Source organism: Conger conger, chromosome 9 (assembly GCF_963514075.1).
Source record: "Conger conger chromosome 9, fConCon1.1, whole genome shotgun sequence".
Lineage (NCBI taxonomy): Eukaryota > Metazoa > Chordata > Actinopteri > Anguilliformes > Congridae > Conger > Conger conger.
In genome coordinates, this window is record NC_083768.1 from 59787751 (window position 1) to 59802750 (window position 15000).

The following is a 15000-nucleotide window of genomic DNA, read 5'->3' on the forward strand; positions in this document are numbered from 1 at the left end:
ACACACACCACACACCACAAACACACACATACACACACACACACACACACACACACACACACACGCACACACACACACACACACACACACACACACGCACAAAGTGTCAGTTGAGCAACTGGCTAAGGAGTAGAGTTTATCAACCAGAAGGTTGTTGGTTCCACATTTGGGCTTTGGATGGTAAGGAGGCGACCCTGGAGTGGGACTGTTGAAGTTGTACTGATGCCTTCAGAAAAACAACCACATGGCAGCTAAAAAAAGGAGTGACTGCTAAATAAACCCCCCTCCTTCCACCTTTGGGGCTTGTTCCTTCTCTTGAAAACCCATTTATAATTAATTTTTTTTTAAATCCATTCTCTGTGACTTGCATTGCAGACGGGGAGTTGCGAGTGCTCAGCCCGTCTCCGGGGTTCTGTCCTCCTGTCCCAGGTACTCTGAGGTTCACGCGTTTCTGCATTTTTAACGTGGGTTATGAACGTCTGACTGGTTTTGCGACGGGAAGTTTTTGATGTTTTAATGGTTGAGCGGCTGGATCTCTGAAGCTGCGCTTTTTGCCTTCAGAAAGGAGCTCAGCTGACCTGGCTGTGGATAAATCTGGGACATTTCTTCATTTAGCTCTCATAGTTCCAGAAATAAAAGCTTAGGGTGGCAGTGGAATTCATTCCGAGGCGTACAGAAGCATCTTATCTGCTCAAGTTGAAACCAAAACATACACCAATGCTCTCTTTCTTCTCAATGATTGACAGTTTATTTTGTTAGTCTCTTGTTTGACCTATGTCCCTGACTGTTTTATTTCTCATTTCTCTGCCTCATAATGGCTTACTTGATTCCTCTGAAACCGTTTGTCCCAAACAATATCGTGCCCTGAAATGGAGGGACAGTGAAAACAAAATTCATGGAAAAATACACTCAATGTGCAATTTATTAGGTAAATCTGTACACCAGCGTAGTCAAGAGGTTCAGCAGTTTTTCAGACCAAATGTCAGAATGGGGAAGAAATGTGATCCAAGTGACTTTGACCATGGAATGATTGTTGGTGCCAGACAGGGTGGTTTGAGTATCTTAGAAACTGCTAATCTCCTGGGATTTTGATGCACATCAGTCTCTAGAGCCAGGGTATCCAACCCTGGTCCTGGAGAGCTACAGGGTCTGCTGGTTTTCCTTGTTACCCAGCAATTAACTGTAATCAACCGCTCTAATTGATTAATTAACTCACCTCACCTGGTTATTTGGGTCTCAACAGGTGCTGATTTTAAAGTGAAAACAAAAACCAGCAGACCCAGTAGCTCTCCAGGACCAGGGTTGGAGACCCCTGCTCTAGAGTTTGCAGAGAATGGTGCGAAAAAAACCAAAAACAATGAGCAGCAGTTCTGTGGGCAGAAACACGTTAATGAGAGAGGTCAGAGGAGAAGGGCCAGACTGCTCAAAGCTGACAGGAAGGTGACAGTAACACAAATAACCCCACATTACAACGGTGGCATGCAGAAGAGCATCTCTGAACACGTCAAACCTCTGATGGATAGGCTACAGCAGCTGAAGACTGAATAAGTCTAATAAATATACCCAATAGCATGCTCACTGAATGTACAGGTATATACATTTTTGTTGTCATTGTGTACATCAAACTAAATAACTTGAACAAGTAGTTAATCAGCTGAGGTCACATATAATTAACAACACCTAGCCACCACAGTGCATAATAGTATTAAGTAAATCCATATATTTTTTTGAGTGTATAGCTAATTATAATATCTGTTAGATATTGTAGTGCACACTGAATAATGAGGCATATGCAGCTAATAACAGTGTGATAATCTCCCATATGCGCTTATATGAGCTTTTATGCTCATATGCACACATATACCACCACAATCACCAGCTTAATCAGCCAGCCTTCTGTGCTTTAAATATCACCAACTGGGCAATTTATAATGATCCTGCATAATTAAAACAATGCAATACACACAATATACAACATATACAACAATATACAATATACAACAATGCAGTATACACTCACCGAGCACTTTTGTTTGGAACATTTGTACTTTATTACACCTACTTATTCATGTGATTATCTAATCAGCCAACTGTGTGGCAGCAGTGCAGTGCATACAATCATGTAGATACAGGTCTGGAGCTTCAGTTACTGTTCACATCAACCATCAGAATGGGGTAAAAATGTGATCCAAGTGACTTTGACCGTGGAATGATTGTTGGTGGCAGACAGGGTGGTTTGAGTATCTCAGAAACTGCTGATCTCCTGGGAAGTGCAAGTTTTGTTTTTGTGTGTGCAATCATTTTAGGAAGAGTAGGCGTCACTTTTTTAAATGGTGGGCACCTCATTTTGGGACCAAACTTCATATAGTCCTGTTCCTTCCTACTATGGCTCATTTCGTTTTTCCTGAGGGGCATAAACACTGGTGACTCATCGGATGTGGTCTGTGCGTTTAGCCTCTTGCTGGTTTAGGCAGCGGATGATTAGTGATTGTTGTTCTGTGGTCGTGGGTTTTGGCGGGAAAGGTGTTAGCAGACATATGTTCCCCTATCTGGGGAGGCGGCTGACCTGTAGCATTATGGGTAATCCCGCGACGCATAATCAATATCGCAGCCCAGAGATTAACACAGCCTGTGAGGGGATTGGCCTCCTGGTATTGGAAATCAATAGCGCAGTGAGTGAGACAGCTTTGGGAAGTTTAAAGCAGATTTTTCCGGGGGATTTTCCTCTAAGCTCTTGGGAAACGTTCCAGTAGGACGGGATAAGACCGAATTCCCGGGTGATCCCGATGCCCCCGGGGGCGCGCCAGGTTCCCCAAAATGTTTATTAAAAAAACAATGGCCACACTTTACAACTACAATAATGTAGCTGTTAACATGAATGAATGATGTATGTAAACAGAGCCGTACAGATTGAATTCTCAGTAGTTCGTTCACATCTACATTAGATAATGGCAGTTCATGTAACCTTATTATAGTGTTACCAAAACATTTCTGGGGTTAATTTTGAGGCAGGGGAGGGGTGTGTAGCTGTTGTTTTTTTTGGTGTGAACTGGGTTTTTCTCGCTGTGCTTGTGTGGGGCAATGGGTTTTTTCAGTGTTGTTTTCGTGGTGTATCTTTTTGGGAAGAGCGTTGTGTAATCCCCGAAATGCATGAAATCTGCCCCACCTCCTGGATTTACTGCAAGTCAGATTAACGTCCAATCCCCCTGGGGGCGTGTCCGCGCTGAGGGCAGGGCGGTATATAAGGTGCCCTCTGCTGAAAGCGTGTCTCTCTGGACACGCGTGTGGACCTGGTCCGCAGTCTCTCTGGACACTGGCTCAGTGGTCTGACACACAGGCGTATGGCCCTGGCTCAGTGGTCTGACACACAGGCGTGTTTGTAGTGCTCACGGTGTCCAGCTGGTCTGGGACCTGCCGGAGAGTCTTGTCCGGCGCTCCCGTGGGAATCTTGCGTTTTTAAATTGTGCTCCTATTTTTCATTTTCCTCTATTGGTATTTTTTAACCGTTTTTTCAAGGCGGAGCTTCAGTGCTGGAGGCTGTAGGATGGACTTCCTGGTTTCGGACCTGTACGACCTGTCGGACCCTGGGTGCAGGGGGTGCACTCAGACCGCGGGGGGTGGGCACTGCATGTTTGGGGACGATGGGCCTGGGTTTGAGCCTCTGCACCTCCCCCACGCCCCCCCGGGCCCCCCCCACCCCCCAGCCTGTATGGACCAGGCCTGGCCCTCCCCCTCGCTGTACACCTGCGGTTACCCCGGCAACAGCCCGCTGTTTAAGAGCGAGTTCTATAGCACAGAGGTTCCGTGCCAGCCGTCTGGTTGCTACGGTGATGGCAATCCCGACTTCTCCTACATACCGTGGATTCAGATGCCCAGCAGGAAAGGTAGGGAGAGCGACCGGAATGTGACCGGAATGGAACCGGAATGTGACCGGAATGACGGAACACAACCAACTCGATTGTGACTGTTTTGCGAGCAGATCCTGACTGGAAAAGCTGGAGGCATGCAGTGCAGGCTGTGGGGATTATTCCGGGGGGTTGTTTGGGGGCGTTGGGTCAGGGTGATGGGAGGTGCTGGCTCAGAGCAGAGCGGCAGGGTGAGATTTGGGGGTTTGGTGAGGTGAGATTTGGGGGTTTGGCAGGGTGAGATTTGGGGGTTTGGTGAGGTGAGATTTGGGGGTTTGGTGAGGTGAGATTTGAGTGTTTGATGACGTGAGATTTGGGGGTTTGGTGAGGTGAGATTTGGGGGTTTGGCAGGGTGAGATTTGGGGGTTTGGCTAGGTGAGATTTGGGGGTTTGGCAGGGTGAGATTTGGGGGTTTGGCAGGGTGAGATTTGGGGGTTTGGTGGGGTGAGATTTGGGGGTTTGGCAGGGTGCCCTGAGGTGAGGCATTAGTGTTCTCCTCCGTTGTTAAACACACTTACAGAGCAGCAGCATGTGCCCATCAGACCTGCCCTGAGGCTTCCCTGTTAATCAGTGCGTCCATTACATTCCATGTGTATGTCTGTGGGTGTTTATGTATGTGGGTGTGATATTATGGTTGTGTGTTTGTGTATGTGCGAGAGATTGATTTGTGAAAAACATGGAGATTATTTAACCATGAGTTAGAGACGTCCATGCTTTTTTATGTCCCTGTGGTGGGGTGTGCTACAGTGTTTTTCTTGGGGAGGAGGGGGTGGATATGGAGGTTTAGTTTTTTTGGTTTGGGGCTGGTGGATTGGGGTGTTACTGATTTTAGGAGCAGATTGGGGTGGTATTGATTTTAGGAGCAGATTGGGGTGGTATTGATCTGGTGAGTGGAGTAGGGGAGAGGGGAGACAGTGAAACAGAAGGCCATACAATTCAGCTTACAGTAGCATTAGCTAGGCTAACCCTGGCCATACAGGGTGGATTCTGCTTACAGTAGCATTAGCTAGGCTAACCCTGGCCATACAGGGTGAATTCAGCTTACTAGCTAATTAGGCCACTGGTTCCTTGTTAAGGAAAACATCCCCTCTCCCTTATTGTTTCAAAGAGGAAGCTTCAATTAAAATATCATTAAACAAACTGCATATTAATGTACACAGCCTATTAATTCATTCCCGTACAGCACAAGTGTGTTAACAAATTCAGTAGTTGTGGGATTAACTATAATGGTATTCAGGGCAAAACATATGTTTGCTTTGAGTCCTGTCCGATGTTTTCACATATTTCTTTGTGTAAAATATGTTGTCCTTTGAAAACATTATTTTCTGAATTGTGCATCTCTTTATTTTCGGTGATTGTTGTCTTTAAAAATGTACCTTCAGTGGTGTCAAAAGTGTGGGAAAGAGCCAGCTTCTGTCTGGCTGAGTAATAAATCTGTGCATGTGCTTTTTTTGGTTTGGAATTGTATCTCTGCATTTGCTTGATTTCTGGTTGTACAGTTGGTTGCTCTGATAGCTGGACCCTATGTAATATGAGCTGGTCTGTATGTAATATGAGCTGGTCTGTATGTAATATGAGCTGGTCTGTATGTAATATGAGCTGGTCTGTATGTCATATGAGCTGGTCTGTATGTAATATGAGCTGGTCTGTATGTCATATGAGCTGGTCTGTATGTAATATGAGCTGGTCTGTATGTATTATGAGCTGGTCTGTATGTAATATGAGCTGGTCTGTATGTCATATGAGCTGGTCTGTATGTAATATGAGCTGGTCTGTATGTAATATGAGCTGGTCTGTATGTCATATGAGCTGGTCTGTATGTAATATGAGCTGGTCTGTATGTATTATGAGCTGGTCTCTATGTAATATGAGCTGGTCTGTATGTAATATGAGCTGGTCTGTATGTAATATGAGCTGGTCTCTATGTAATATGAGCTGGTCTGTATGTAATGTGAGCTGGTCTGTATGTAATGTGAGCTGGTCTCTATGTAATATGAGCTGGTCTGTATGTAATATGAGCTGGTCTGTATGTAATATGAGCTGGTCTGTATGTCATATGAGCTGGTCTGTATGTAATATGAGCTGGTCTGTATGTAATATGAGCTGGTCTATATGTCATATGAGCTGGTCTGTATGTAATATGAGCTGGTCTCTATGTAATATGAGCTGGTCTGTATGTAATATGAGCTGGTCTGTATGTAATATGAGCTGGTCTGTATGTAATATGAGCTGGTCTCTATGTAATATGAGTTGGTCTGTATGTAATATGAGCTGGTCTCTATGTAATATGAGCTGGTCTGTATGTAATATGAGCTGGTCTGTATGTAATATGAGCTGGTCTGTATGTAATATGAGCTGGTCTGTATGTAATATGAGCTGGTCTGTATGTAATATGAGCTGGTCTGTATGTAATATGAGCTGGTCTGTATGTAATATGAGCTGGTCTGTATGTCATATGAGCTGGTCTGTATGTAATATGAGCTGGTCTGTATGTCATATGAGCTGGTCTGTATGTAATATGAGCTGGTCTGTATGTATTATGAGCTGGTCTGTATGTAATATGAGCTGGTCTGTATGTCATATGAGCTGGTCTGTATGTAATATGAGCTGGTCTGTATGTAATATGAGCTGGTCTGTATGTCATATGAGCTGGTCTGTATGTAATATGAGCTGGTCTGTATGTATTATGAGCTGGTCTGTATGTAATATGAGCTGGTCTCTATGTAATATGAGCTGGTCTGTATGTAATATGAGCTGGTCTGTATGTAATATGAGCTGGTCTCTATGTAATATGAGCTGGTCTGTATGTAATATGAGCTGGTCTGTATGTAATGTGAGCTGGTCTCTATGTAATATGAGCTGGTCTGTATGTAATATGAGCTGGTCTGTATGTAATATGAGCTGGTCTGTATGTCATATGAGCTGGTCTGTATGTAATATGAGCTGGTCTATATGTCATATGAGCTGGTCTGTATGTAATATGAGCTGGTCTCTATGTAATATGAGCTGGTCTGTATGTAATATGAGCTGGTCTGTATGTAATATGAGCTGGTCTGTATGTAATATGAGCTGGTCTCTATGTAATATGAGCTGGTCTCTATGTAATATGAGCTGGTCTGTATGTAATATGAGCTGGTCTGTATGTAATATGAGCTGGTCTCTATGTAATATGAGCTGGTCTGTATGTAATATGAGCTGGTCTCTATGTAATATGAGCTGGTCTGTATGTAATATGAGCTGGTCTGTATGTAATATGAGCTGGCCTGTATGTCATATGAGCTGGTCTGTATGTCATATGAGCTGGTCTGTATGTAATATGAGCCGGTCTCTATGTAATATGAGCTGGTCTGTATGTAATATGAGCTGGTCTGTATGTCATATGAGCTGGTCTGTATGTAATATGAGCCGGTCTGTATGTAAAGACTGGTGCTCATTGCTTGTCCTCTCAGGGTACATACCGAGTTACCTGGACAAGGACGAGTTGTGCGTGGTGTGTGGAGACCGAGCGACGGGCTATCATTACCGCTGCATCACCTGTGAGGGCTGCAAGGTAACCAGAGCACACCTGAGATACACCTGTCCTTACCTGATTATACCTGAGATACACGTGTCCTTACCTGATTATACCTGAGATACACCTGTCCTTACCTGATTATACCTGAGCTACACCTGTCCTTACCTGATTATACCTGAGCTACACCTGTCCTTACCTGATTATACCTGAGATTCACCTGTCCTTACCTGATTATACCTGAGATTCACCTGTTCTTACCTGATTATACCTGAGATGCACCTGTCCTTACCTGATTATACCTGAGCTACACCTGTCCTTACCTGATTATACCTGAGATTCACCTGTCCTTACCTGATTATACCTGAGATTCACCTGTTCTTACCTGATTATACCTGAGATTCACCTGTTCTTACCTGATTACACATAAGCTACACCTGTATTACTCCTCAGTTACACCGGTCCTCTCCTGATCTGCAGCTTAGAGGCCTTAGAGTATATCCATATTAAAGTCATAGTTTATGCTGGCAGTTATTGTGATGTATCATCCTTCTTTACCAGTCATCCAGGTAACATTGTTATCTGTGGGCGGGAGTGGATGACTCATCGGATAAACAGATAGAGAGACACGAGTTCGGATAAACGGATAGAGAGACACGCATTCGGATAAACAGATAGAGACACGCGTCGTTTACCTGTTTTCCTCTCCTCCCCCAGGGTTTTTTCCGACGGACGATCCAGAAGAACCTCAACCCGACGTACGCCTGCAAGTACGAAGCCAAGTGCGTCATCGACAAGGTGACCCGGAACCAGTGCCAGGAATGCCGCTTCAGGAAGTGCATCGCCGTCGGCATGGCAACGGACTGTGAGTCCACACCCCGATCATTATTAGTATTATTATTAGTAGTAGTAGTAGTAATGTTAGTAGTAGTGGTAGTAGTAGTAGTACTAGTATAAGTATTATTGCTGTTGTGATTGGGTCAATTCCTTCTGATTAATTTGGCAACTTTTTTCAGTTCACTGAATTGAATTTGATTTTGATTGGCTGAACTGACTGAACTGGAATTCTGGATATTATTACAACATTGTATTGGGTAGCATTTGATCAAATTTAATAAGACGTTTCCTACAGCACAGTCTTACGGGTGACTGGGGGATTAATTGCCGTTAACGAGCTCACCGCGATCTCTGGCCTCCTGCGGCCAGATGCCCTCAGCTACCCCGGGGTAAACCCGTTTAGAGCAGTATGTGGGCACTGATACAGACCCTGCTCCTGTTTGAACCTGTTTGGCTCAGTTGCACCAGACAAGATCAATCGAGCACAGAAAAGTTCCCTCTCTATGTGCCCCCGGCGGTCGAGCTGCACGTTCACGCCTGTTTTCCGTTCTGGTTCCTCAGTGGTGGAATGACTTGCCTACCACTGTCAGAACAGCAGAATCCCTCCCCCTATTTCGACGCAAACTAAAAACCCACCTTTTCAAACTCTACCTTAGTCCTCCCTCCTGATTTCCCCTGCCCCTCCTTTCTGATATCCCTATCCTTGTCTAACCCCCCCCAAAAAATTTAAAAAAATAAAATAAAATGCACTTATGATGACAACTATGTTTAGAACAGCATTTCATGTGTATTTTGCTAGTTTCTGGATGTGATGCTTTGACTTATGGTAGAACCTATGCACTTGTAAGTCGCTTTGGATTAAAAGCGTCTGCCAAATGACAGACAACAAGTCTGTATTTGAGCGAGGTCTGGAATGGCAGGACGCAGAGAGGGGCGCTGTCTGGTTGAGATCAGGAGAAATGCGTAGTTATGCTCAACTCACTGGCTACAATATCCTATACTGGCCCTCCTGCAGTTAGGCCTCCAATTTCACCACGCATTCCTGTATTGAACCGGGAACATATCCAGAGTTATTGACTATCGTTCTGTACCAGTAATATCACTGAAATGACCAATGAAATACTGTAACCATTTTTTAACTTTAAGTTAACCCGCTCTGGGTTAGCATCATGCTTAGTGTGCGTTAGCATCATGCTTTGTGTGAGTTAGCATCATGCTCAGCGTGCATTAGCATCATGCTTTGTGTGAGTTAGCATCATGCTCAGCGTGCGTTAGCATCATGCTCAGCGTGCGTTAGCATCATGCTCAGCGTGCGTTAGCATCATGCTCAGCATGCGTTAGCATCATGCTCAGCGTGCGTTAGCATCATGCTTTGTGTGAGTTAGCATCATGCTCAGCGTGCGTTAGCATCATGCTCAGGGTGCGTTAGCATCATGCTGGGTTTGGGGTGCTGTATGACAGTAAGTGCACTCTCGCGCCGTTGTTCCCTCCCGCTCAGTGGTGCTGGATGACAGTAAGCTGTTGTTCCCTCCCGCTCAGTGGTGCTGGATGACAGTAAGCTGTTGTTCCCTCCCGCTCAGTGGTGCTGGATGACAGTAAGCGCCTGGCGAAGCGCAGACTGATCGAGGAGAACCGGGAGAGGCGGCGGAGGGAGGAGCTCCAGCGGAGCGTGTGGGAGAAGCCGGAGCCCTCGCCCCAGGAGTGGGACCTCATACACCTGGTCACCGAGGCCCACATGGCCACTAACGCCCAGGGCAACCACTGGAAGCAGAAACGCAAGTTCCTGGTGAGGCTTCCTGCTTCCAGGGCTCAGGGTCACCACTGATTGGCTGTATAGGTCCCGTCCCTGACCCCACCCCCCTGTCCTGGCTCCACCCCCTTCCATGCCTGTCTCCACTCAGACCCCGCCCCCTCCACGCTGCTGCGTTCCCCCCGGCCCCGCCCCCAGCCCGGCCCGTTCTCCGTCATTAACCTCTCCGTGTGTTCTGTATCTCCGTAGAGCTGGGGGCAGCGGATGAGATTCTGCCCACAGCAGCCATAGCTAACGGAACCCCTCCCGCTCTTTACCCTGTTTTGGTTTGGGGGTTTTTTTTTTCACATGTGCATCCATTCCTTCCTCCTCTTCCTCCTCATCTTCCTCCTCATCTGCCTCCTCTGCCCTTTAAAGGTTAAACCTTTAAACTAAATGTACATTTTATTGTATTTCTTGTTTCCCTGTATCTGACTGTCTCTATAGTTTTAATGTACTGACCTGAGTGTGTGTGTGTGTGAGTGTGTGTGTGTGAGTGTCTGTGTGTGTGTGTGTGTGAGTGTCTGTGTGTTTGAGTGTTTGTGTGTGAGTGTCTGTGTGTGTTTGTGTGCATGTGTGTCTGCATCTGTGTGTCTTTGAGTGTATGCGTATAAGTCAGCGTATAATATTTTAATTGTATTCTACAGATCTGAAGACACTGTTTGACCCAAAGGTGGGGTTTCCATGGTGAAATTTCAAAAGGCTCGAACAGGCAAATCAAAACAAAGCCACAAGTCTGATTCCCATTGTGGAGAATTGGCCTACCATATCAGAACTCATACACAACCCTTAAATCGGCCAAAACTCATGCGCTTTCTGCAACAAGTCTGCCCATGGAACCTCCACCATTGAAAAATACTGACAGACTTTTCTCATCTCTCTCTCTCTCTCTCTCTCTCTCTCTCGCTCTCTCTCTCCAGAGATGCTTTCATTAGAGATGCATCAGGTGCTAGCATTAGTTATAACACTCATAGAAATGAATGGTGGCAACAGGTAGCAAACCTTACATGCCTTGTGTATGGCCGTGCTGGGGATTGTGGGTAATTTTGCTACAAAGGAGTGCTCAGCCTGTTACTGGCCGAAAAAAAGCCATGTCAACGGGGAACTTTGTTTAGGGCACTACTATAAAACAATTCTAAGCACTTTTTTCCCCTTTTTCTTCTTCTTTATACATGAACAAAACTTGTCTGGCTCAATATATGGTGAACGCTTAATATTTATCCAGTTAGAAAAAGCAGTTTTGACATAACTTTATCTGAAGTGGTAAAACGCATTACGCCTTCATTCACTGCGTCTGCGCCTGCTGATGTGTCTCTAATGAAATGGTCTCTGCTCTCTCTCTACCTCTGTCCTGTTTGCTGCACTGTGAGATTAACCTGTGTGTTTGTCTTGGCTGGGCTGGGCTGGATGTTCACCATGCCTGTTGGTTGCTCAACAGGAGGAAGAGACTGTGCTACTTAATGAAATAACATGTAATTTATTCTGTGCTTCTGACCAGAGAGACGTCTGCGTGCCAGAGTGCAAGGTGAGAATGCAGCCCCTCCACTTTATCGCTGTTCCCCTCTCCCTCTCTCTCTCTCTCCCTCCCTCTCTCCCTCCACTTTATCTCTGTTCTTCTCCACACCTCTCCCCACACTCTCTCGCTCTCTTACTCTCCCTTTCTTTCTCCATCTCTCTCCCTCTCTCTCGCTCTCCCCCTCCCTCCCTCTCTCTCTCTTTTCTGCGGACAGAGGGTAGACAATGAAAGCTATAATGAGTGTGTGTCTGCAGGTGCCTGCTGGAGACTCACACTCAGCATGCTGAGGGTGTGTGTGAGGTTTTAAAGTGCTGTCGCCCTCCCCCTGCTCTCTATCCACCTCTCTCTATCTCTATCCACACCCTGCTCTCTCTCACACACACACACACACACTCATACACACTCATGCACACACACAGACTCACACTCACTCACACACACACACACACACACACACACGCACTCATACACAGACTCATGCACACACACAGACTCACACTCACTCACACACACACACTCATACACACATACACATACACACATACACACACTCACACACACACTCACACACAGACTCACACACAGACTCACACACACACACTCACTCATGCACACACACACAAACTCACGCACACACACACAGGCACACACACTCACACTCACACACACACAAACACACACACACACTCATGCACACACACAGACTCACACTCACACACACTCACACACACATACACACTCACACACAGACTCACACACACACACTCACACACACACATACACACACTCACACTCTCACACACACACACACACACACACACACTCATGCACACACACACACTCATACACACACTCATGCACACACACAGACTCACACTCACTCACACACACACACATACACACACTCACTCTCACACACACTCATACACACACACACACACACACACACTCATGCACACACACAGACTCACACTCACTCATGCACACACACACACACTCATACACACTCATGCACACACACACACAGACTCACACACACATACACACACACACACTCATACACACACACTCATACACACACACTCATACACACACACTCACACACACACACACACTCACACTCACACACACACTCACATAAATAGGGCTCTGTCCGTCATCAGCTCTTTCTATCTCTTGTGTTTTAGAGTTTTAGATTTAGATTAATTTTAATTTAGATTATTTTTTTTGGGAGGGAGGGCATTGGGAATTGGTTGTGTTTTTTTAAACCATAGGTCTTTAAAAAATTAGGAAGTGAAAAAAAAAAACTGTATCCTGAAAGTTAAAACTTCTTCCATTCTTCCTCTTTAACATGCCTCCTCTTTCAGCTGTCACATGACCTCTCTCACGCTTAGAGCATGATGGGGAACAGCTCTGTAATTCTTGGTGACTGTTGGAACAAAGAGCTTAGAAGGAGAAAGATGTCAATCTCAACGATCAGCTCCTATTCCACTTGTACGAGAGGCCGGGAAGTGGGTCTACTGCTCCCCTCTGAGAAAGGCCTGAGCCTGTGTAGCTGCGCAGGTCTACTGCCCCCCTCTGAGAAAGGCCTGAGCCTGTGTAGCTGCGCAGGTCTACTGCCCCCCTCTGAGAAAGGCCTGAGCCTGTGTAGCTACGCAGGTCTACTGCCCCCCTCTGAGAAAGGCCTGAGCCTGTGTAGCTGCGCAGGTCTACTGCCCCCCTCTGAGAAAGGCCTGAGCCTGTGTAGCTGCGCAGGTCTACTGCCCCCCTCTGAGAAAGGCCTGAGCGTGTGTAGCTACGCAGGTCTACTGCTCCTCTCTGAGAAAGGCCTGAGCGTGTGTAGCTACGCAGGTCTACTGCCCCCCTCTGAGAAAGGCCTGAGCCTGTGTAGCTGCGCAGGTCTACTGCCCCCCTCTGAGAAAGGCCTGAGCCTGTGTAGCTACGCAGGTCTACTGCTCCCCTCTGAGAAAGGCCTGAGCCTGTGTAGCTGCGCAGGTCTACTGCCCCCCTCTGAGAAAGGCCTGAGCCTGTGTAGCTACGCAGGTCTACTGCCCCCCTCTGAGAAAGGCCTGAGCATGTGTAGCTGCGCAGGTCTACTGCCCCCCTCTGAGAAAGACCTGAGCCTGTGTAGCTACGCAGGTCTACTGCTCCTCTCTGAGAAAGGCCTGAGCGTGTGTAGCTACGCAGGTCTACTGCCCCCCTCTGAGAAAGGTTTGATGGTGAACAACTGAGGGATAAATTGGTTTATTCGCTGCTTTAACACTATATTTATATCTCACCAAAGTAAACCGTCCATTTCGTACGGAGCAATCTAGGCTACCCAACAACCCGTCCGAACCCAATAAGGACTTGGCAGCTCATGGTGAGAAACCTTCCGCACTGTAAAATCAGCACTGAGGGCCGCGGGAGCAGCTTTAAGCGCGGGGCAGTTTGGCCTCTCGGTTGGACCTCTCGGTTGTTGCTCTCTGGTGGAAACCTTGCAGTTCTGACCCCCCTCCCCCCCCCCCACACTGCAGCCTGAGGACATTGGTCACCCCCCCATCCTCAGTGCCCCTGAGGGCAACAAGGTGGACATAGAGGCCTTCAGTCAGTTCACTAAGATCATCACACCTGCCATCACCCGCGTGGTGGACTTCGCCAAAAAGCTGCCCATGTTCTGTGAGGTGAGCGTACACACCTGCCCGAACCCCTTACCCCAACTCCACCCATAACCCCAACCCTAACCCCAACCTTAACCCTAACCCCAACCCTAACCCCAATCCCAACCCCAACCATAACCCCAACCCTAACCCCAACCCTAACCCCAATCCCAACCCCAACCCTAACCCTAACCCCAACCCCAACCCCAATCCCAACCCCAACCCCAACCCTAACCCAACCCCAACCCCAACCCCAACCCCAACCCCAATCCCAACCCCAACCCTAACCCTAACCCAAATCCCAATCCCAACCCCAACCCCAACCCTAACCCTAACCCAAATCCCAATCCCAACCCTAACCCCAATCCCAATCCCAACCCTAACCCCAACCCCAACCCCAACCCCAATCCCAACCCTAACCCAAATTACTTGCCTGTGGGGTTTTTTGGGTTTGTTGCCATTGGTTAGTTCTTTTTTAAGTTGTGTAATTTCTGTTATTGGACAGTGAGGTGTGAGTGTCTCTCTCTCTCTCTGTTATTGGACAGTGAGGTGTGAGTGTCTCTCTCTCTGTTATTGGACAGTGAGGTGTGAGTGTCTCTCTCTCTCTGTTATTGGACAGTCAGGTGTGAGTGTCTCTCTCTCTCTGTTATTGGACAGTCAGGTGTGAGTGTCTCTCTCTCTCTGTTATTGGACAGTGAGGTGTGAGTGTCTCTCTCTCTGTTATTGGACAGTGAGGTGTGAGTGTCTCTCTCTCTCTCTCTCTGTTATTGGACAGTGAGGTGTGAGTGTCTCTCTCTCTCTCT

General features: G+C 46.8%; 1 protein-coding gene across 3 annotated transcripts in view; it reads left to right on the forward strand.

The window, feature by feature from the left end:
- Positions 1 to 15000, forward strand: part of thrb (thyroid hormone receptor beta) — a 74519-nt gene that overhangs the window by 48202 nt on the left and 11317 nt on the right. For 2 of the 3 annotated variants that reach the window (XM_061254646.1, XM_061254647.1), the window contains exons 4-8: positions 7355 to 7455; positions 8134 to 8281; positions 9834 to 10039; positions 11481 to 11567; positions 14075 to 14221. In XM_061254646.1, the coding sequence (XP_061110630.1) occupies positions 7355 to 7455; positions 8134 to 8281; positions 9834 to 10039; positions 11481 to 11567; positions 14075 to 14221 (689 nt within the window). The remainder of the gene's footprint in view (positions 1 to 7354; positions 7456 to 8133; positions 8282 to 9833; positions 10040 to 11480; positions 11568 to 14074; positions 14222 to 15000) is intronic. The other variant, XM_061254648.1, reaches the window with a different exon arrangement.